The sequence below is a fragment of the Nicotiana attenuata genome, chromosome 12, assembly GCF_001879085.1.
Source record: "Nicotiana attenuata strain UT chromosome 12, NIATTr2, whole genome shotgun sequence".
NCBI classification, from domain to species: Eukaryota; Viridiplantae; Streptophyta; class Magnoliopsida; order Solanales; family Solanaceae; genus Nicotiana; species Nicotiana attenuata.
In genome coordinates, this window is record NC_032000.1 from 28,586,819 (window position 1) to 28,610,048 (window position 23,230).

Below are 23,230 nucleotides of genomic sequence, written 5' to 3' on the forward strand. Positions count from 1 at the left end.
AGGGAATGGGACTATGGCCGAGGACAAGTCAACATGGCGGTAACTCTACCTAGAATTTTGGATGTTCCGAGATCTAGGTTCAAGGAGCTCAAACAAAGTTGTGATTGACCGATTCAACATTGTCAAAATAAAATCTTTGGTCCATTCTCGTGATGAAGACAATGTTCAGTAACAAGGATAGAACTTTACACGTTCTTTAATAATTACCTAAGTTTGATGTGGTAGTTATCAAATAGTGTCAATCTAAAGGATTACACGTTTAGGAATCACCTATGTAAGTGTGAAGTGGAAGCCGCTTCAATGAGAATTCTGTAAGGCCAATTCTCTACGCACTTATGAGACCAGGCGGTGTTCATGGCTGAAACGAACACAACAATGAGAACTAAAAGACGGTTAAGGGTTGATTGTGTGACATATGATTGTCTGGGTATACACTAAAGTTCGACGGTTCAAAGATATCAAATCTACCGATTGAACGAGTATATCCGACATATGTTCACTACGGAAAGTTCAAAGGGAAACCTACTTATCCAGATGCAATTAATCCTTACTTGCAAATCACACAACTTTCATCTATGATCTTTCTTGATACAGACATTCCCATTCATGTGGGGGATTGTTGAACTTTAAGCCATTGGGCTTTAAAGTAGAAGAAGTGTGAATTGGAAATGGAGGGAAAAATGAAAATTTGAAGAAGTGAACTTTTGTCTTGCACTTTGTCCCTCATTGGTGAGGGACAATCACATTTGTGTGCTTATATATAGAATCACTTCTTAAAGCTCTTAAAAGGAGTTGAAGAGAATGAACCCTCGCGCCGTCGTCGTCGCTCGCTCGGCTCGGCTTCGGCTTTGGATTTGGATTTGGATTTGGATTTGTCAAATGATCGATCGATAAGATTATTTTTGGAAAAAATTTATTTAATTATTTAATAATTAATTAAATGCCAAATCACTGTTGAAAATACGCCAGAACCCTGCTGAAGATTCAGAGGGACTCTCTGGCCGCGGTTCTGCCGTAACCGCGGTAGAACCGCGACATGCAGATTCAGAGAGCCTCTCTGACCGCGGTTTTGTCGTAACCGCGATAGAACCGCGGCAGGCAGCGTATTCTTCTGAAAAGGCACCTTTTCCAGACACCTCTTCTGATAATTTCCTATAAATTCTGAGGCAAGGCTCCATTTTCTAAACACGAAAAATACTCCAGAACTTCTTTCTTTTTGAATATACTGCATCCTAATTCGCAGTCTCTCTCTCTCCAATTCGTAAGTGTGATTTTGCTCCGTTCTTTGAGTTCGTTGGGATCCTGCAGTTTGTATTGCCACTGTTGCAGGAAGGTTTATTCCGTTTTATCTTGGGAGGATTTAATCCATTACCTTGGCAACTTGTGAGGGGGTTAAAATTCCTTAAGGACACACAAGAAACTTGTGGACTCGGAATATTTCTGATTCTCTACTATTTTCCAGATTTCTTTAATTCTTCTAACAGTTTTTTTTTCTGATTTTGTATTTTAACACAGTAACGCTCACAATAGATCTACTGGGCGATACATGTTATTGCCATATCGTTGGCATTTATCACACTTGGCCACAAAACTTTCCGCATCTTCTACCATTTTTGGCCAATATTATCCTGCTCTTATTAGATTTTTTACCAAGGATCTTCCTCCTGCGTAATTTCCAAAATGTCCCTCATGTACTTCTCTCATCACATATTCTGTTTGAGAAGGTCCGAGATGTCTTGCTAAAGGTCCTCCGAACATCTTCCGATACAGTTTTCCACGAACCAAACAGTAACGGGCAGCTTTTCGTCGAAGTGACTGAGCCTTTTTCTTGTCTTCAAGTAGAATTCCGTACTGCAGAAAATTAAAAAATTCGTTTCCCCAATCCCAAGTTAAATTATTGAAATTTACCTCATTTTTATCTTGGTCGAGTGCCGAATGAAACAAATGTATTATGGTAGCATTTTCCGCATTCGTTACTTCTGCAACAGATGCGAGATTAGCCAGTTCGTCTGCTTCTGCATTTTCCTCCCTGGGTATTTGCACGATTTTCCATGACTGGAACTATATGATTAAGTCTCGTGCCTTTTCCAAATATTGTTGCATTCGCACCTCTCTAGCTATGTAAGTCCCCTGCATCTGGTTAACTACTAGCTGCGAATCACTTTTGATTATAATTTGCTCTATTCAGAGTTCTCGTGCTAGTTCCAGACTTGCAATTACAGCCTCATATTCTGCTTCATTGTTAGTAATGGGATAGCACTTTATTGTTTGCCTTATTGTTTCCCCCGAAGGTAGGATTAGAACAATACCTAAACTCGCTCATTTAACATTCGAAGAGCCGTCAGTAAATAGGGTCCAAGTACCCGGATTAGATCCGGTGACCTGTAGTTCCTTTTATGCTTCAGGAACTATTCCTGCGCTGAAATCTGCTACAAAATCTGCTAAAACTTGTAATTTTATCGGAGTTCTAGGTTGGTACACGATATCGTATTCACTGAGTTCTATAGCCCATTGATTTGCACAAGGTTTACTTCAATACCTCGGTTAGAAACAAGAAATCCTAAAAGCTTACCTGAAGCCACGCCAAAAGTACATTTTTCCGGATTTAACTTTATATTGAACTTGCAGAGAATCTGAAAAGTGTTCGACAAATGCTGGATATGATATCCTGCCTCTGCCGATTTGATTAGCATATCATCAATGTAGACTTCCATAGTTTTTCCCAGACCTCCATAGTTTTTCCCATATCACCAGTGTAGACTTCCAAAGATATTATGGATATTATACCAGGTTATTTTAGTAATAAATCACTTTTACTTGGCACCTTTTGACTTTTCACGCCGCTTAAGAAATAATAAATGAAGTGTATAGGTTACCATGATACCATATTAATTGATGCATATTTTATTGGATTTAAGAAAATGATTTGAAATGAGTAATAAATACTATGGGTAAAGCAGGAAAAAATTTGTTGTCTTCTCTTGATATGCGTAAAGTGTCAAGTAAAAGTGAACATCTATTTTTAGATACAAAGTAAAAGTGACCGGAGGGAGTAGCTTCTTTATGCAAATAATTTAGGCAGCAACTTTAGCGTCAGCAGGTTTGGCACATTCTCTGATTTTCCTCACTGTTCATTATAATAGAGGCATCTCAAGGGAGGCGTATTTAGTGTAGAAACTATGGGTCTAATTGAACATATAGTTTTCGCTCATGCATATCATATATTTCTGCCCAAAAAAATCATTATTATGTACAAATTGTTGGTGATACTGTGTTTGAAATCAAAAAATTAGAGAAGCAGAGAAACATTAGTTTAATGAACAAAGCAGAAAAAATAATTCCGAGCCCACAAGTTGCTTGTGTGTCCTTAAGAAATTTAATCCCCTCACTGTTGCCCAAGGTTTTGGATTAATTCCTCCCAGGATAGAACGGAATAATCAGTCAAACCGAGTACTTATTCAACCTCTTAATTCCTTTTAGGCACAAACTAACAGTTTGTTCAAATCAGATATTCTCTCGGTAAGTTTTATTGGGTTCTGTTTGCTCAAAAGTTATCACATACCTCATGAGTATAAAACAATATAAATAAATCACGGGAAAATCATAGCAAACCGTAATAATCCATTGGACCAAAGGAAAGAAACGAAAATAAATACTCAGAGTTAAAAGGAGAAACATTAAAAGCCTTTATTGATCATGTTGATTTGGTCTGCCCCTCCATGAAGGGGTTCAGCACCTTACAATGATGTTTTTCTTTCCCATAATATGTGTCTCGTTACATCTCTCTTTCTCCCCTCAATAGTCAGGAAGAAGCCCCCCCCTATGAAGGAGTTCCTCTCTTGGTATTTATAGCTGTGAGCTTCGTGAGCTGGCAATAAGTGGCCGTGACCACGTTGGGGTTTCGCCTTCATGATGACGGACGGGCCGTGGCCTTCGTTAATTATCGTGGGGTCAGATTCTGACCCATACAGTTACTCCCTCCGCTTATTGAGGTCGTGCCTTGGCCGAGCTCGATGAGTGGATTTCATCAACTGTAGATTGAGGAACTCGGATAGGGAGGTCGACTATCGCTTCGGTCGAGGCCGAATTCTCTTTGGCGATGGCCCTTAGCCTTGTAGAGTGTCAGTGTTTTGTTATTGTGTTATTAAGTCGCCGTTCGATCGAGGTTGGACTCTCCTCCTTGGCGAAGGCACTTGACCCTTTAACTTAATTCGAGTGAGGTCGAGCTTTGTTGTGCTCCGATCCTTACGTTTGTTTGGGAGCATACCCGTCGACCATGGTGGACGGATCGTATGTTGTGCGGCCGAAGGGAGTAAGGGTACGCTCGATACGTGTTTGGCGACGTCCAAAATTTTGAGGGCGCGCAGAACATCTCCTCAGCGTTCATAGGTCGTTACAACCATTTCGAGGGCGAGACGCCGGTTGGCGACTGAAAAGCTGCTTCATGGAGCTTGTCATAATGACGCACGTTTCTGTAGAATCGAACCGGTGTACGGTTGGTTATGTAGTTAATGGTGGCTATTGGGGTTCATGAAAGCCACTTGCGTTGCCTATAAATGAGGGCTGCGGCATTCATTTTTTATATTCTCATTGTTTGTCTGAGAGAGATTCTGAAGAAGCTTTTCTTCCTGCTAATTCACCTTCATCTTTGTTCTTCGATTGACATAACTTCCGTCTTCGTCCCTCAAACTTTGTTTCTTTCTCGTTATCGAATCAACAACGGCAAGCAGTTCTTCCCAAAACGTTCTTCCGACGGATCTTCCGGTTAACTCTCCGGTGACTGAAGAGCCATCTCCGGCGATGGGCGGTGCAGAACTGGTGGAGACCGATGATGCTCCATCGGTTGACGAGATAGTATCTCTGCCCGGAGGTCCGATGACTGATTTCACCGCCGATGGTGGGGAGGATCAGGTGGATGAAGCCCCATTAATGGGGGAGATCGGGATGTCCCAATTACGGGGATAGGGGGTCATCCCCAGCTATGCTGACGTCATTCTCGCTAGAAGCGAGGAGAGGGTCCACACCGACCGTAGGGGATACTGCGTCTTTTACGCCTATCCCTTCAAGTTGGGGTTTAAGCTCCCGCTTCCAATGCTGGTGGTTGATTTCTGTCGTTACTACGGGGTGTGCCCGGGTCAGCTTGCTCCTTTTCTTTACAAATTATTAGCAATGCTTATCAAATATGCAGAACTGGCCGGTAGGGAGGTCACGCTGCAGCACGTGCTTAGCCTCTACGCTCCCCAGAGAGTTCGTGGTACCATGATTCGGTCGTGCCCTCGCGGGACGAGGGGCCTGACTGTGACGCTGGATGATGAGGTCAACCGTCGCCCTTTCGAGCACTTCTTCTATATCAGGAGTGAACATTTAGTGGCGTGCTCTACTGGATTCCCAGAGGCTTGGAATCATGCACGTAAGCTCTCTAATCATTGAATTCCCTTTTTTGCCCCTCCTTACGTTTTGTGCTCATAAACGTTAACTCGTATCAATTTTGTAGCCGAAAAGTCGCCGCCGGCTCCGTTGGTTGGGATTCGTGAGTGGGTTGAGGCCGTGCTCCCCCATACGGTGGGAATACGTACATGGGCGTCTTTCTGGGAGAGGCATGGCCATAGACCTGTGGCAGGTAAAAAATTGATTTCTTCTTCTGTTCCGCTTTGTTTCAACTCTATTCACCAACTTTATTTTTCTGTGATCAGGGAGGGCACGCCGCGTCAGGGCCCCTCAGTTGGCCTTCCGTCGGCCGGGTGCAATCGCTGGACTTACTGCGGCGCCGGTGTCGCGCTCAATACCGAGGGCGGCATCAGTTGAATCTTCAGCGGTTCCTTCTCCAGCACGGGCCGCACTTCGGGACGAGGGGCCATCGGGGGTTGTGCGCCCTAGGGCGGAATCGCCATCAGACGGGGAAGAGGAGAGGCCATTGATAAGGCGTAGGATCGTGTTCACGCCGGCTCCTCCTGTGGTAATTAATTTGGACTCTCCTCCGACAGATGCGGAGAGGGGTGCGGTCGCGGCGCCTGCTCTTGAGGGTGAACAGTCAATGGGGGTTGCCCTGGCTGGCTTAGGCCGTGATGATGCCGTCGCTTTGTCGACCCAGTTGGAGGTTCCGGTCGCTGAGACGGGAGGTAGTTCCTCAGCGGCTGCTAAGGTCGGTGAGGCAAGCGCTCCTTTGGTGGCTACGGCAGGGGGTTCTACCTCGCTGGTGGCGGAAGGAGGAAGGGATGCTGTAGGGGATGAGTACGAGTCCGAATCCGACTTGGACCCCGACGACGTCCGTATGTTCCAGGAAGGCTTCAGCGGTGCGCGCAGAGGGGCGATCTCGCTTCATCGAGGTTCCCACGGAGTTGAACTTATTGCTCCAAGGGGAAAGCTTGGTGCCGCAGTTCGAGCTGCTATGCTCGGAGGCCGAGAATACGTCGTTGAGGGGCGTTACGGATGTCGGACTGATGAATGAAGTGGCCGTGATGGGCTTGAGGGTATGCACTATAACGTTGGTTCGCTTCTTCTTTACCTTAGTTTGTTCTTTTATCTTAATCGTTGTCTTTGCTTTGCAGTCTTATTTGTTAGAGGTGGAGAGCATCCGTCGAGCCAACGTCCGCTCGGGGATATTTTTGCGGGCGCTGGAGAAGTACCGCCGCTACCGAGATCGATGCCGAGAGATGCGCGTGCGCTTGAGGAATGATCCCCGTAGTCGGACCTTGGTCGAGGAACTGGCGAGGCGGGAGGTACAGATGCAGCAAGCACTTGGCAGAGCGAGTGCTCTCGAGGAGCAGCTCCGGCGGAAGGATGAGGAGCTCGAGGCGGGGAGGAGGGCTGCAGCTGAGTGTGAGCGCCAGGGCCAGGCTAAGGCGGCGGAGGCCGCTGCGGCATGGAGCGGGAAAGTGACTGCGTTGGAGGGTGAAGTCGCGGTATTGAAGCTTTAGGTGAGGGATGCCTCGTCGAGGGCTGGGGCGTTGACGGAAGCTATCCGCGTGCACGAGTCCCAACGGGAGTTGGAGAGGGCTACTGCGGCCTTTAGAGAAGCGAGTCTCGAGGAGCGGATCGGTGTCTTTGAGCAGGACGCCCAAGTCATGGCGGACCGGATCATAGCCTTAGAAGAAGAGAATCAGCGCCTACGGGACCAAGCCGCTTCTTCCAGCCAGGCTCGCGAACTTTGGGTCTTTGCCGAGGCCCAACGTGATGTATATAAGAATTTGTGGGAGGCCAGCATCGTGACCGAAGTTGCTTTCGAGGGAGCGTGTCAAAAGGCTCGTGAGGCCCGTACCGACTGTGGTTTTGACGCGGCGACGCCAGAGGCTGACGCTGGTGCAGATGGTGGCGCGGATGGCGCCGAGTAAAAAGATATGCATTTTTTTTTGTCTTGTTCGTCGTTTGGCGTTTAGGTGTTTCTTATTTTTTTTCTTTTTTCTCTTTCCTTGTATTGATCGGACTTGGCCGGGTGTAAGCGGGGATTACCCGCAATTAATTTCGTGGATAAATGAGATCTCCGTTCCGTTATTTGCCTTGTATCTGTTTTGTACCTCCTCTTTTTCCCTCTTAGATTTTTCTTTTCATGCGCTCGAAGGGGTGATTTGCCTTCCAGTTCGACTCTGGTAGGCATGTTAGTTTTTAATTGTTGACGACTCTTCTTCTTCGACTCGGGGTGAGCGAGTCGGAGCCGTTGCTTGGCGATAGCGGCACTTAGCCTTAGTCCTAGTTCGAGCGCGGTCGAATTGTCGACCGTGATGACAGAAACGCGGCCTTGTAGTTTGACCGGGGCCGGACTTTACGTGTCCCCAATCTTAGTTTGAGTTGGGAGTACTTACTTGAAGGGCGAGGGTGCCTAACCTGCGCCTCGATTAGTTGGAGGTTGGGTTTCGCTGAGTTCAATGATGAAGGCGCGTGGTCCGAGTCCTGGTTCAACTGTGGTTGAACTTGGTCGATTTAAGGACGAAGGCGTCTAGCCTTATGGTTCAAGCGAGGTCGAACTCGTTAGATTTGATGGCGAGGGCGCGTAGCCTGAGTCTTAGTTCGACCGTAGCTAAACTTACTGGCGAAGGCGCATGGCTTGATTTTATGGCGAAGGCGCATGGCCTGAGTCCCAGTTCAACTATTGTTGAACTTAGTCGATTTTGATGGCGAAGGCTCACGGCCTGAGTCATGGTTCAACTGTATTTGAATTTCTTGGCGAAGGCGCATAGCCTTGATTTAATGGCGAAGGCGCATAGCCTGAGTCCCAGTTCAACTTGTTGAACTTAGTCGATTTTGATGGCGAAGGCGCATAGCCTAAGTCATGGTTCAACCATAGTTGAACTTCTTGGCGAAGGCGCATAGCCTTGATTTAATGACGAAGGCGCATAGCCTGAGTCTTGGTTCAACCGTAATCGAACTTACTGGCAAAGGCGCATGACCTTGATTTAATGGCGATGGCGCATAGCCTAAGTCCCAGTTCAACTGTTGTTGAACTTTGTCAATTTTGATGGCGAAGACTTATGGCCTGAGTCCCAGTTCAACTGTTGTTGAACTTGGTGGTGAAGGCGCATGGCCTTGATTTAATGGCGAAGGCGCATGGCCTGATTTTATGGCGAAGGCGCATGGCCTCAGTCCCATATTGCGGGTATTGAGTGTTGAAGCTCGATTTGGATTCGAGACCTTGAGCGGCTTATCCGTTGTATTCCCAACCAGGGTATATAGGCTGTCTTGAGGCAACTCCCGGCTCGAAATATCTCCGTGCCGGTTTCTGGCCGGAGCTCGTATCAGGGATGCGGGAGATGCCTTACAGAGATCTTCCCTTAGGAAGGGGGGGGGCTTCTTCTTTTTGTTAGCACTATCTGAGATCGGAGAGAGAGAGAGGGCTTGGATCTTGATTTGAGATCTTTGAGTTCCTCCACGAGTTTGGCGGTTCTTTCCTTTTGGTCCAGGGAAGAACTACGCGATTTTGCTAGGAAATCTCCACACGGCGCCAAATTGTTTAGCTCAAAAGTTATCGAATACCTTATATAAATCAATATAAATAAATCACGGGAAAATCATAGCAAACCGTAATAATCCATTGGACCAAAGGAAGGAAACGAAAATAAATACTCAGAGTTAAGAGGAGAAACATTAAAAGCCTTTATTGATCATGTTGATTTGGTCTGCCCCTCCATGAAGGGGTTCATCGCCTTACAATGATGTTTTTCTTTCCCATAATATGTGTCTCGTTATATCTCTCTTTCTCCCCTCAATAGTCAGGAAGAAAGCCCCCTTATGAAGGGGTTCCTCTCTTGGTATTTATAGCTGTGAGCTTCGTGAGCTGGCAATAAGTGGTCGTGACCACGTTGGGGTTTCGCCTTCATGATGACGGACGGGCCGTGGCCTTGTTGATCGAATTAGATAAGGGTTGGATACCATTAATTCTGAGTGGTTATACCACTAATCAATCATGAATTCGCTTAAGACGGGATTACCTTCGTTAATTATCGTGGGGTCGGATTCTGACCCATACAGAAGCAAAAACCCGAATTACACAGCTGAATACAAGCTGCAGAAGTCGCATTTGCGATCTGGGGTTCGCAATTGCGAACCCTCGCAAAAGTGAAGAAGCCTTCGCAATTGCGGACAAGAACAGGGCTGGAAAAGTCGCATTTGCGACAAAACGTTTGCTATTGCGAACTGGCAATCGCAACTGCGATAGAAATGTTCGCAATTGCGACCACACTAGAAACCAGTAGTCTCCCCGGCACGAAAATGAGCATAACTCCCTCATACGATGTCCAAATTCGACGATTCTTTTTGCTATGGCTCTGAAATTACGATACGGATCTAATGGTTCAACAAAAATTGAATTTCGAGCTCATTTTATTGATGTGGTACCATTTACTCTTGAAGAAACGATGACGAAGAATAAAAACAAGCGCAACACAACCTAAACCTATCTGAAACTCACCCAAGCTACTTGAGATCTCGTCCGAACATACCAACAAGTTCCATAACCTAACACGCGCTCGCTCGAGGCATCAAATCACATTAAACAATGTCAAAACTATGAATCACACCATGAATCGAACTTATGAACTTTCAAATCTTCCAACTTCTAAAACTCGTGCCGAAACCTATCAAATCAACCCAGAATGACGTCAAATTTTGCAGGAAAGTTCCAAATGACATAACAGAGCTGTTCCGTCTCTAGGACTCACATTCTGACCCCGATATCACCAAAGTCAACTATTGGTCAAACCTCTCCACCTTACAAACTTCAACTTTTCCAACTTTCGCTGAAATGCTTCAAATCACCCTATGGACCTCCAAATCCAAATCCTGACGCACGCCTAAGTCCAAAATCAGCATACGAAGCTGTTGAAATCATCCAAAACCCATTCCAAAACCGTTTACACATAAGACAAATTCCGGTCAACTCTTGTCGCTTAAGCTTCCAAAACTAGAATCCTTCTTTTGATTTGACGCTGAATCATCCGGTAATTGAACTCGACCACACACGAAAGTCAATACACATAATACGAAGTTGCTGAAGACCTTATGCCACTGAACATGACTTAAATTCTTAAAATGACTGGTGCACTCACTAACTTGTTTTTTCATCTTCTCGAATGCTTTGGGACAAGCATCGTCAAACTTGAACGGCACATCCTTCTCTAACAACCTGCAAAAAGGAGAGGACATTTTTGAGAAATCTTTTATAAATCAGTGATAAAAACCTGCAAGTCTTAGAAAACTCCTAACTCTTTTCACTGAGATCAGTGGTGGAAACTTTTCAATTGCTTCCACCTTAGCCTTGTCAACTTCTAGTCCATCTTTGGACACCTTGTGCCCTAGCATTATACTTCATGTAACATAAAATGACACTTTTCCTAATTCAATACCAAATTAGTCTCCTTGTACCTAGAAAGCACTTTAGCAAGATTGGTGAAGCATTCATCAAAAGAAGGACCAAACACAGAAAAATCATCCATAAAGACCCCCACAAACTGTTCCACCGTATCAGTGAAAATAGCCATCATACACCTTTAAAAAGTCGCAGGTGTATCACACAACCCGAATGGCATTCTCTTAAATGCATAAGTGCCAAAGTCATGTAAACGTGGTCTTTTCTTGATCTTCCGGGGCAACGGCAATCTGATTATACTCCGAATAGACTTCAAGGAAACAACACTATTCCTGTCCGGCTAACCTGTCAAGCATTTGATCAATAAAGGGGAGAGGGAAATGATCTTTTCGTGTAGCATTATTCAACTTCCTATAATCTATGCATATTCGCAACCCACTCACAATCCTAGTTGGGATTAATTCATTTTGTTCATTAACTACAACAGTCATACCCCCCCCCCTTAGGTACACATTGAACAACGCTTACCCACTTACTGTCGGAGATAGGAAATATTATACCTGCATCGAGCCACTTAATCACTTCTTTTCTTACCACCTCTTTCATGATTGGATTTAGGCGGCGTTGATGTTACACGCTAGTCTTGTGTCCCTCCTTCATAAGTATTTTGTGCATGCAGAATGCAGGGCTAAAACCCTTTATGTCAGACATTGTCCAACCAATGGCATGCTTGTGCTCCCTCACCACTCTTAAGAGCTTTTCTTCCTGTAATTTAGACAAATGAGAGGAAACAATCACAGGTAAAATGTTAGAACTTCCCAAATATGCATAATGAAGTTGAGATGGTAAGGGTTTAAGTTCCAGTTTTGGGGCCCCCTCAACTAAGGGTTTGGGGGCGGGCCGATTGGCCTACCTAGAGGCTCAAACTAGGATCCTTCTCTTATGTATTCGCAAGATGCATCCAGAATTTGCAACATCTCCTCAACTTCTTCTTCAAGTTCCAAGTGATTGAACAACATCAATGCCTTTTCTAGTGCATCTTCTTTAAACGCACATGGCTCTACGGCGTTCATTTATCTCCACCACAGAAATCATGGCCAGGTCTTCGCAATGACAAGGCAACTGAATAGCTCGATATACATTAAAGACTGATTCTTCATTGTCCACCCTCAAGATCATCGTACCTTCTCGGACTTTGATAATTGCATCTCTAGTGGCCAAGAGAGGTCATCCCAAGATGATAGGAACTAACTCATCAGCCTCGTAATCCAGGAAGATAAAATCTGTAGGGAAAATAAACTTCCCAATTTGCAGCAAGACGTCCTCAATTACCCCCTCAAGATAAACATAAGATCTATCAGCTAACTGTAGCATCACCATGGTGGGTCTCGAAGCTCCTAAGCCCAATTATTTGAACACTGACAATGACATCAGATTGATACTTGCACCCAAATCGCACAAGGCTCTACCCACATCAATTTCACCAATCCTCACGGGGATGGTAAAATTACCCGAATCATTAAGCTTTTGCGGAAGCTTATGTTGAATCCTTGAAGTGCACTCCTCAGTAAGTGCGACAGTCTCAAAATCAGTTAACCTCCTCTTATTTTCCACTATATCCTTGATATGTTTTGCATATTTTGGTACCTCACGGAGCATGTCCACCAAAGGGATGTTCAAGTGTATCTGCTTCAGCATATTTAGAAATTTGTAAAACATGTGGTCATCATTCTTCTTTCTCAATCTTTGAGGAAAAAGGGTGGCACCCTCTCTGATATGTACTCAGACTCTGTTTTGTTTCTCTCATCTACCTCTACAGGTTTTGGCACTCTTTCTTCTTCGAGCCTAGACTGCTCCTTTTTTCTTCTTAGGCACTTCTACCAACTCTCTCCCATTTCTCAACGTCACTGCATTTACTTGAGTATTTTTCTCTGTATCACTTGGGAGAGATCCAGCAAGTCTAGTATTCTGAGTGTTAGCCATTTTCCCAAACCGCCTCTCTAGATTTCTGAACTTTGTGGGAAATTGTTGATTCTCAGCCATAATTTTTTGATTGTCTAGCAAGAGATTTTTCATCATGTTAGTCGAACTCTCTTCTTCTTGTTGTGGGGATTTAGGTGGCTAATTGTAATTAGCTTGAGGCCTGATATTCTGATTTCCACCCCTAGAGAAGTTAGGATGGTCCATCTAGTTTAAATTGTACCATATTGAGCATTTTGATATATCAGCCCTCTAGCTTGTTGCCCCACATAGTAGATGGATTCAGGATTCAACGGCATATGTCACTAGCGTGACCTTCACCATATAACTCACGGAAAGTAGACATTTGTTGCACATGCTGCATCTGCTGTGCTTGGTGCAATGTCATTTTGTTCATCTGATTTGCTAATCTTGCTATATATGCCCTCATGACTGATAAATCATCGAGCTCAATCACACCTGCTGCCTTTTGTTTAAGTGTTCTTCGTGGTTCCCCATCTCCTTTCCAATTATGATCATTAGTAGTAAAATTATTTAGCAGGATCTGGATCTCACTATACGGTCTTGCCATGCAACTACCCCCACATGTTGAGTCAAGATTCATCTTTGATGCCTCTTCCAACCCATCAACGAAAGTGTGACCCAATATTAAATTAGTTTGACAACGACGTGGGCAGTATCTAAGTATCTTTCCCAAGCTTGACAAAGAGTCTCGCCATCTCGTTGTTAAAACCCAAGAATATGGCTCCTCGGGGACTTTGTCTTCTTAATGGGAAAAAACTTGATTAAGAATTTCCTTGCTAGATCATTCCAAGTGTTGATTGAGTTTGCGGGATCCTTTTGAAACCATTCCTTAGCTTCCCCCAGCAATGAAAAGGGAAACTATGTCAGCTTGACATAGTCCTTCGAAACGTTCAGATAATTGTAAGTGCCCGTAATTTCCAGGAAGTTTTGAATGTGCCTCTAAGGATCTTAATGAGATAGACCCATATATTGCCCAGTGGACTGAATCAGCTGTACCACATACTGTTTGAGTTCAAAGTGACCCTTGATATCAGTCTTCACAATAGCCTGAGTAATATTAGCAAGATTGGGCCTTGCAGCTTCTATCACTGGACGCTCTTCATTACCTGTCATCTCTATTGGTTGTGGTTGAACTACGATGTCCAACTCTCTTTCTATTCCAGTTCTAGAGTCGACTTCCCTCCTCACTCTATGAAGTGTTAGTTCGATTTCAGGATCAAAAGGAAGGATATTGTTTGCACTTCTACTGCTCCGCATTCAAGAGAAGAGCCTGCGTTATCACAAACAAGGAAAACTAAAAATTAAAACTTGAACAAATAACGAATAAAAGTTTAACTTAAATAAACAATCAATAACCAAGTCCCCGACAACGACGCCAAAAACTTGTTGCGATCAAACATACACGCAAGTATACGTGGTCGTCAAGTAATAAAGTGACTCGAAAGTCGGGTGTCGAACCCATAGAGAATTAGATTGATCGTTAACTAAGTAAACTAAAATCAATTAATTGTCCAAGATAATCAAGAGTGATGTTTTTCTATTAATCTACTTTTGCGGAAATTAAACAAGTAACAACTAATTTAATGAGAATGCAAATGTGTATGATGAGATCTTAATTCAGAGGAGATGAAGATTTCAGGGTTGTGGTTGGTTTATCAATCTTATTAAGTTCAGTAATCACACTAGTTAATCCAAATTATCTATTGTTGTTAATTAACCGGATCGTTTATATGAATAGCATGTTCCCACAATACTACTCGCATGTCCACAATATATCAATCCTATATTCCTATGATATTGAATCTATCATGAACAAATATAATACGGCATTCAACTAAGCAAGATTGTTAGGTATATTCCTATCCTAACCGCGAAATATTTTCCCGAGCCACAGGTTCAGAAACAAGCTCTCTTTAATTCTACTCTAATCTAAACACGGCTTTCCCAAACATAGCATAGATAGTAGGGTGAATTGGTAGCTACAACAATTCACAAGTTAAACTAGAATTATAGAGACAACCACAAGATGATAATCCGAATTAACAGAGATGTAATTAATAAACGTTAATTATCATGTCAACCACAACCCTAGAAACTAGAGTGCTTAGCCACTCATGTTTGTAGCAATAATTTTCCAAGTATTTTGCATAAACAAATTACAGAAAAAAAAAAAAGATGAAGGACTTAAGAACTCGATGATTTTCTCCTCCAAAGGATGCTCCAAGCGTCTTCTCCCTTCCAAAATAGTCTCCCTAGGTCTAAAGTGTGTTAAAAAAAATCAAAAAATAATAATTTTTTTCATGTATTTATACCAAGTAGGGTTGGGCCAATACGAAATCTCCTGTTCCTAACCAAAATAGGAAAACTTGCAAACTTATTGCTTTTCATGCGTCGCCCCATGCGTCGCACTAGTGCTTTTTCCTGTCAGACAAAAAAAACCAGTCTCTAAACTTTAGAAATTTCTGACATAAAATTACACTAATGCGTCGCACTAGTGCATTTCTTCAGCAGTTGATTCTTCCTTGAATTTTGACGTCCAGAATTGATCCTCGACCCCTGAACGCGATCCCCACTTAATCTTTGGCTTTTACTCAGACTTCAAAGCTCCAAATAGCTCGAATTCATTCCATAATATCTAAATAGCTCGGAATCACTCCTACAAGGAATAAAACACGCAATTAGTGCAAAACATTAGCGAGTGAAGCTCATACTCAATTAAAGTGTAGTAAATTAGAGTGCGATAAGCGACTAAATTACGTAATTATAGCCTACCATCAGTAATAAATAAGGTAACGAAAGGAAGTTATTGAAAGAGGAGCATGCTTGAGTTCAAACATATATATTTCTGGTTCTTTAATATTATTATTTTGACAATTTAATGTGTATAATCGAGAGGAGTGCAAATAAATATTCGATTTAAGTTATCATATATAAATGCAATCGTGAGACATATTTATACATTTGTGATAAATATAAACCGAAGGTTAAATAAATCTACCTTATAATCAAGAGACAAATATTTTTGTTACATATGTGAAAAACTAAAATATTTCTTTATCAGTTGCTCTGTTTATGCATTATTTGCTAGTTAACTTACTACTCTACCTTCTTTTTTTTTTTCTTTTTTTTTATTTCTCTTAGATAATAGTTAAAATAAGAACCGTATATAAAATAAAGAATCAATCTCTATCAGATCATTATTTTTTATACTATTAATCGACAAAGTACGAATTGAAATTCATATTGGCGGTGACTCGTCATCAAAGAAGGATTTGTCTTGGCCAAACAGGAAGATTCAGTTCAATCTGAGTAATCGTCTTACTCCTTGAATAGGGTTATGCATTATATACATAAGAACATGAACAAAGGCGGAGCTAGATAGTTAGCTAATGAGTTCGGACGAATCAGTAGGTTTTACTTAGATTATGTATTCGTAACTAAAAATTTATTAAATATATATAAATATTTAATTACGAACCTAACAATTAAGACTAGATATGAGTTCAGTAATAATTTAAGAATCCATAAATATCAAATTATAGTTTCGCCTATGCATGTACAGTTTAGTATGGCAAATCCGTATGGAGTAGTAGTGTATATATATACACACTCTGGTCGGTCCACCCTGACATGACATAACTATTATTTGAGAAATGAAATAATCTTCACTTTGATCAAAATTTATAGCAGTATATATAAAATATTGTAAGTTGTAAACTGAAGAATTTGTTGATAGTTTATTGTGACTAGACAGAGTAGTTGACTATAACCTGCAAGACTTGGCCACATGTTATCCACAAAACACTTCCACTTCTATACAATCATTCTTTCTGATAACAGCACAGTTAAACCAAGCACCATCCACTGATTCCCCTCTTCTTCTTCGACAAAGAAAACACAGCAAAAAAAAATAAAAAAATAAAAAAATATAGTAACAACAAAATCCAAGAAAATGTCAGTAGCATCATCATCTACTTTCCCATGCATTAAACTTCAAAACCCATCTTCTTCTTCTACTTCTACTTCTTATACTTTCAGATTCTCTACAAACAACCCCACCATACTTACCATAAGGAGTTCTCAAGCTGATGGCCCATTGAGAAGACCAGTAGCTCCTTCACCACCTACCCCTGTAAAGCCTATCCCACCATCTTCAAGTACTAGTGCTCCTCCTCCTAAGCCTGTGGCAGTGGCAACTGTTGAGGATAAGAATGTAATTACATTGGAATTTCAAAGACAAAAGGCTAAGGCACTTCGAGAATACTTCAAACAGAAGAAACTTGAAGAAGCTAATCAAGGCCCTTTCTTTGGTTTTATTGCCAAGAATGAAATTTCCAATGGCAGGTAATTAAATAATTACTAAGTTTTATTATAACTGTCTTTCTATTGCTGCAAAATTGGGGTTTAAATGTGTTAATCTTTTGGGCGTTCTATTTAGTTTTGGTTTTGTTTTCTTCTAGGATTTAGGCTTAAGTTATTGTGTCATTTGTGTTTTTAAAAGTGAAAATAAAAAGCGACAAGTGAGAAGTTAAATGCATAATTCATGACCTCTGTTTTAAAAGGCAGAGCCGCGGGCGGAGCACTCGTAAAACGTCCCTGCGCTTATGTGTGGGGTTTAGTTCCGTGAGACTTACGCCTTGGCCATCGGGGCTTACGCCCCGGACACGCCCAACGCCCAGCGTATTGGGCTCGCCTAATAGAACTTTCTGCAATTATATGTAACTAACGTTGTAAATCCTCAATTTTTCTTAATAAATCGTTGACTATTCAATTTTTTTCTTAATCATAAAGCATTAAGTTGAGAGTATTTTATGTCATAATTAAAATAAAAATTATTACACATTATCCACTAAGACTGCTATGATAGTTTATTTTTAAATAATTTTTCATTTAAAAAGTATTTATTTATTAACTTTTGTTATGTCTTTACTATATAATAGTCATAATTTTTTTTTTCACGTTTACGAGATACAATACTTATTAATTTAATAGCTCAGTATTAGCTAGTAACTATTTACAAATAATTAGTTATCATGGTATTGTATGGTAAATTATGTGTCACTTTATTAACTTGTTGAAACTTGAAAATAAATGATGCTAGAGAATCATATTTAAATTATGAATTATGTTTTTGTATAAGTTCTCTTTCAAATAGAAGCATATTAAACAAAACGAGTATTTTAAGAAAAATATCAAATTATATGATCGAAATTCTTTCAACATTTATTACTTCTTAAGAGATATGTATAAGATTTCGTATCGAATACATTACTTTTGATATTTGAGTTGTGACAACGTTGCAACTAATTTGCATATTATGATATATGTCATACTTTTTGTATTATTCATGGTTGAATTATAGTTTATAAACATTTAAATATATTGTTTGTTATAATTCTGTGATTTTAATGTAAATTTTATAATTATTTTTTATTTTATACCATCTTAAAATTCTTGAAATTAGTAAGATTTAAAGATCTGTGGCACTTACACCTCATGTCTCAGGGCTTACACCTCGCCTCGTCGGACGTTTAACCCCTTGCCTCATGCCCCCGCCTTTTAAAACATTGTTCATGACATTAGAAAATACCAAACATATAGTATGAATTTAGTATTATAATAATGATACCCTATTTTTACTCTCAAGTCTCCAATATTGCCGAGAAGAGGAAATGCTTAAGGTTTAAAATGCAATTGAAGTAAATAATTTCAGCATCTAATATACAATAATGCTGATTTAAATCCAACTCGGTCAAGCCGATTTTCTAAGAACCTACCTCTTTTCGTCATGAATCACTTTGGCTTCACCTTTGGATGAAATAGATTTATCTTTCTCTTTGAGATCCACTAGATGTTGAAGGTGCCATTGGCTTCCATCGAGTAACTTTTGTTCTCTATTGTATTCCGTTTGCCCTCCCATCCTAGTGTTGGCTTCGATTCCAGTGATCAAGCGAGCAAGCTAGTCAGAATTTCTTTTTGTTGTGATAGGAACAAAACAGATTTGGTTTTTAAAGAATTTCAACGCCAATGTTCATTTTTTAATGAGCCCTAAGTCTCGCATGAAGAATTCTTGTTGCAGCTCTCAATAACCCCTCACTTCGTATTGCTTCATTACTTTAACTTCACTGGTTTTCAAAAGTCCAGCTTTGGTGTAAATATTGACTTACAAGAATAACATACCTCGGTTAGAAACCTACTTTGGCATGTGAAAGCATAAAAATTAGACCTTGGAACTGGAATTTGAGCTAAGTTTAAGCATTATATGCTGGCACTTCTGTAGTTCTTGATCAATTAAAGGTGTTCTTATTTAACGAAAACACACCACGCCTCGCTCCCTATAAATTGCTGCTGAAAGTTAACATTGAAATGGAAATGTCTATTTTCCTGAATCCCTGCAGTATCTTACTATGTATAGCGGCCAAAAACTTAAAATGGTTACCTCTGATCTGTGAACTAAGCGGAATGATAAGTATATTCGATTTTGTAATAATATAGAGACTCTCCACTGGTTTTAGGATACTTATATGTCTTTATCCATTACAAGATAAATGGAAAAATTTCATCAATTAAGAAACTAACACTGTTCCATCTACAACAGTCACTGCTGCATGACAAAACTCTAACTCGATCATGATCCAAATGCAATCATTTGAATAATTAGCTGTATTGTCTTATTCTTCAAATGGATTAACATAACAATGTTAGTTTAAACTGAAAGGTTGATGAACAGTAAGTAGACTCTTGGCTGTATATACATTCTGCGGAATTTAGTACAAGTTCGTCTCTTAAAGAGGAGGATATTAGGCTTGATCAGCAGTTAATCCATCATAGATATATTTAGTCATAACTATTCTGTGTACTCCTGGCACATACACATTCTTTGTACTTGATCTGATGGAGGTTAGTCATTTATTAATACTCTATACATTTAGAAGCTTTTAAGGAAAGTGGGAATTGCTCAAGGAATGACTTCAGTTAGATGCTGCAAAAATGGTTTTGGCGAAGGGCTTGGATTTGCCTTAAGATAGTGTTGCATAGGCTTAACTTTATCTGCACATAACGCATTTTGATACAAGATGTTGGATCCACACTTAGATTATATAGACCTAGTTGATGTGCCATGTTGGTGAATAATGATGGTGCTTCGGATGTTGATATTTAATTTTTCTTATAGTGGATTCTATTTTTCTTAATTGTTTTTTCGGAAAATGGAGATGATAAAACAGTATATAATAAGTGGGAGAATTACTTGTGCATCATTTCGCAAACAGCTTGTGTCTGGAATTTGATTAGTTCTTGTTTTGAACCGAGTGTTATGGTTGACATAGTGAGTTCTAACTTATGGTCATAATGTTGAATATCGGTTGAGCAGATGGGCAATGTTTGGTTTTGCTGTTGGGATGTTAACAGAGTATGCAACCGGCTCTGACTTGGTCGAACAAGTTAAGATCCTTCTCTCAAATTTTGGGATAGTAGACCTGGAGTGAGACTCTGCTGTATGTATTATGAGAGCTATAGATTCTCTCCTCTGTAATTCAAATGTTAAAATCCAATTGATTCTTGTAAGTTGTCTGTCTGATTTTTCAAGTTTATCTGTTTGAGTCACTTGATTGGAGTACACTGTATCTTACAACTCCTTTTACTTTTCATGAATATAGAAAGTATGTAATTTTTTGTCTAACACACATCATTTCTCTCATTGTCACCTTCTTTTTTTATCTCCTTCTTCACTTTGAAAAAAGGTACTTATTGATATTGCCACACACAATGGTTACATACAAGATTCTTATACTTGGATAACGACTTGCTTCTGCTTTTATCTCTATCTTTTTGACATTTGAAAGATTCATCGTTTGCTTTAGCAGGAACGGGTTTGGTTTTGAAGTATATAATGTCTAAAGCTATACAAACTTAATGGTGCTCAAATATCCTCATCAAACATGATCCATTCGGACAAATGCATCTTCTTATGATAATTAGTTTCGTTATTCAAACACACCACTGTGCTTGTGTTTGTCTCCATCAGTCAAATAGACAAGTTAGTGACAGATAACGCAGAATCTCCGTTACCAACTTGTTGCGAAGATAAAGTATGCTAATGATGCAAGGCAAAGTTATAGGGAAATTGAATATTGCAAAGGTAAACAATAGCAACAAATGTAATAGTAAAAGAAGTGAAGAATGAGAAAGCTTTACCAAAAATGAGCTATTATTTTAATTTTTATTTTCTTTTCGATAGTTCAATTGTGGAATTTCATTATTTATGTATATTTCTGAAGAATGAGTATGAATCTTATTAATAGTACGGAGAATTTGTCTTGTCATTTTCATAGAGGTTCTCTACTTCATCAGATTTATTCTAATATATTTGAAATACGTTGTAAGAGCTCAGGGAACTGCCAGCATTACTTATTTAGAATTATAGTTTTTCCAAATATAAAGGCAACTCTAGAATATTTTTTTCATTCTCAAATACAAAATCCAACTTCCATATGATATTTCATGACTTAAGGGTGTTCACATTTTTTTTTCTGTAAAATTAATAGGCCTGAAAATCCCTTTTCACTTATAGTAAGTGCTACCGCTACTCTTCAAGGGAAGTTCAGAAATATATGCATGTGGATTTTGAGAATTTTGAATTGGTTTACCTAAATGAAATTTAATAAAATGTTTAATTTGAATGGTCACATTTAGAAAGTTGTTTGTATAAGACCAAACATGCTATATAGAATTTAATAGCTTACTAAGATTTGTATATTGTTATCTGCCTTTTACCAATACCAGATTATATTCAGAAACTTGTTCATATCATATGTGATTGACCATGATTATAGTATTTAAAGGCTGAGAAACTGCAAATAATATCATATCTCTAATCAGAAATTTTTTAAAGCAGTAGTCTTGATGATAAAGGTTGTTGCAACAAACAATTTTCTCCTTTTGAAGACCATCTTTTTGGTTTGCACTATTTTAATAGTGACAGAAAGTAATTCTCTCTCTTTCATTCGTCATATTCATTTCTATCTTACAAGCAGTGGAGGATGTATGAGATTTCAATGCTAAAAACTTTAATAGTTGAATTCATTATGTTTAATTTTTGGATCTGTCTATACTTACAAAATATTATAGTAATGACGCCTTATTTTTCCTATTTATAAAACAGGAATTGGAAGAAGAGAAATCGAATCAATACAAATTTATGAAAGTGGAGACCAGCTTTATCATGAAATGGAGAAAGATATTAAAGTTCAAGGTGATTCAATAGTGATTATTGACTATACACCAAGTCATGCATCTCCAAACATTCACCATCATTTACCGCCGTAGAAAAATCGTCATTTTATATAATTTATGAGTCGTTTATTAGACTTCTTTATAATTCGCCGACGATTCCCCATCATCTTTTATAATAATGTTTATAATAAGGGTCTTTTGTTATTTATTCTTGTAATATTGTCTTAGAGTATATGTTATGTAACAACTCGGCCGGTCGTTTTGTGAGTTGTAGCCCCGTTTCCCCATTTCTGCTTCTTTTTGTGTTCCTCAGCTATATTTGATCGTATCGCGTTGGTTGGTTCGGGTTCGGAGTGATTTTGGAGTGAATTGAGACACTTAGTCTCCTATTTAGAAGCTTAAGTTGGAAAAGTCAATCGGATGTTGACTTATGTATAAACGATCTCGGATTTGAAATTTGATGGTTCCGGTAGCTCCGTTAGGTGATTTTGGACTTAGGAGCGCGTCCGGAATGTGATTTCGAGGTCTGTGGTAGAATTAGGCATGAATTGGCGAAAGTTGGAAATTTGGCGATTTTGGTCAGGAGTGGGAAATTGGGTATCGGGGTCGGAATGGAATTTCAGAAGTTGGAGTAGGTTTGTAGTGTCATTTGTGACGTGTGTGCAAAGTTTGGGGCCATTCGGACGTGATTTGATAGGTTTTGGCGTTTGTGAAATTTTGAAATTAGGATGTTCTTAGGCTTGGATCCGAGAGTAATTCAGTGTTTTGATGTTGTTTTGAGTGATTCGAAGGTTCGACTAAGTTTGAATTGTCACGCCCCGAACCTGGGCCCGGACGTAACACGGCACTCGGTGCCTGACTACATGTGACCGAGCGGACCAACTGGCTGGCTGAATCAACATGTGATATCATAACATACTGGATGCGGAAGATAAACTAACACATGCTGATATACTGAAAGTCTGGATGATATAAATTAAAGTGCGGAAATACGAATCTGAAACATATATGTAGGCAACATTGCTTAACATGAAAAGGTTGTGACTCTGTCTAACTGTTACTCTAGTCTATGAAGCCTCTAATGAAGTACTGAAAACACTGTCTGTGTGAAAATACTGAAGACTGTAAGGTAATGATAATGCCCCGAAAGAACTAGGGATCACCAAATAGCTGGTACGAGAATCCTAGCGCTCT

At 40.2% G+C, this 23,230-nt stretch overlaps 1 protein-coding gene across 1 annotated transcript; it reads left to right on the top strand.

Annotated features, from left to right (window-relative positions):
- On the top strand, positions 16,577 to 20,520 carry LOC109235498 (light-harvesting complex-like protein OHP2, chloroplastic). Its single transcript, XM_019401634.1, has 2 exons — positions 16,577 to 17,146; positions 20,175 to 20,520. The coding sequence occupies exons 1-2, from the start codon at positions 16,755 to 16,757 to the stop codon at positions 20,287 to 20,289; spliced, it is 507 nt and encodes a 168-aa protein (XP_019257179.1). The 5' UTR covers positions 16,577 to 16,754; the 3' UTR covers positions 20,290 to 20,520.

What these genes read in the sequence shown, in the direction of transcription:
- LOC109235498 (XM_019401634.1), top strand. Translation starts at nt 16,755, where the DNA reads ATGTCAGTAGCATCATCATCTACTTTCCCATGCATTAAACTTCAAAAC. An exon ending in AATGAAATTTCCAATGGCAG is followed by an intron (nt 17,147 to 20,174) that starts GTAATTAAATAA and finishes TCGGTTGAGCAG; the next exon opens with ATGGGCAATGTTTGGTTTTG.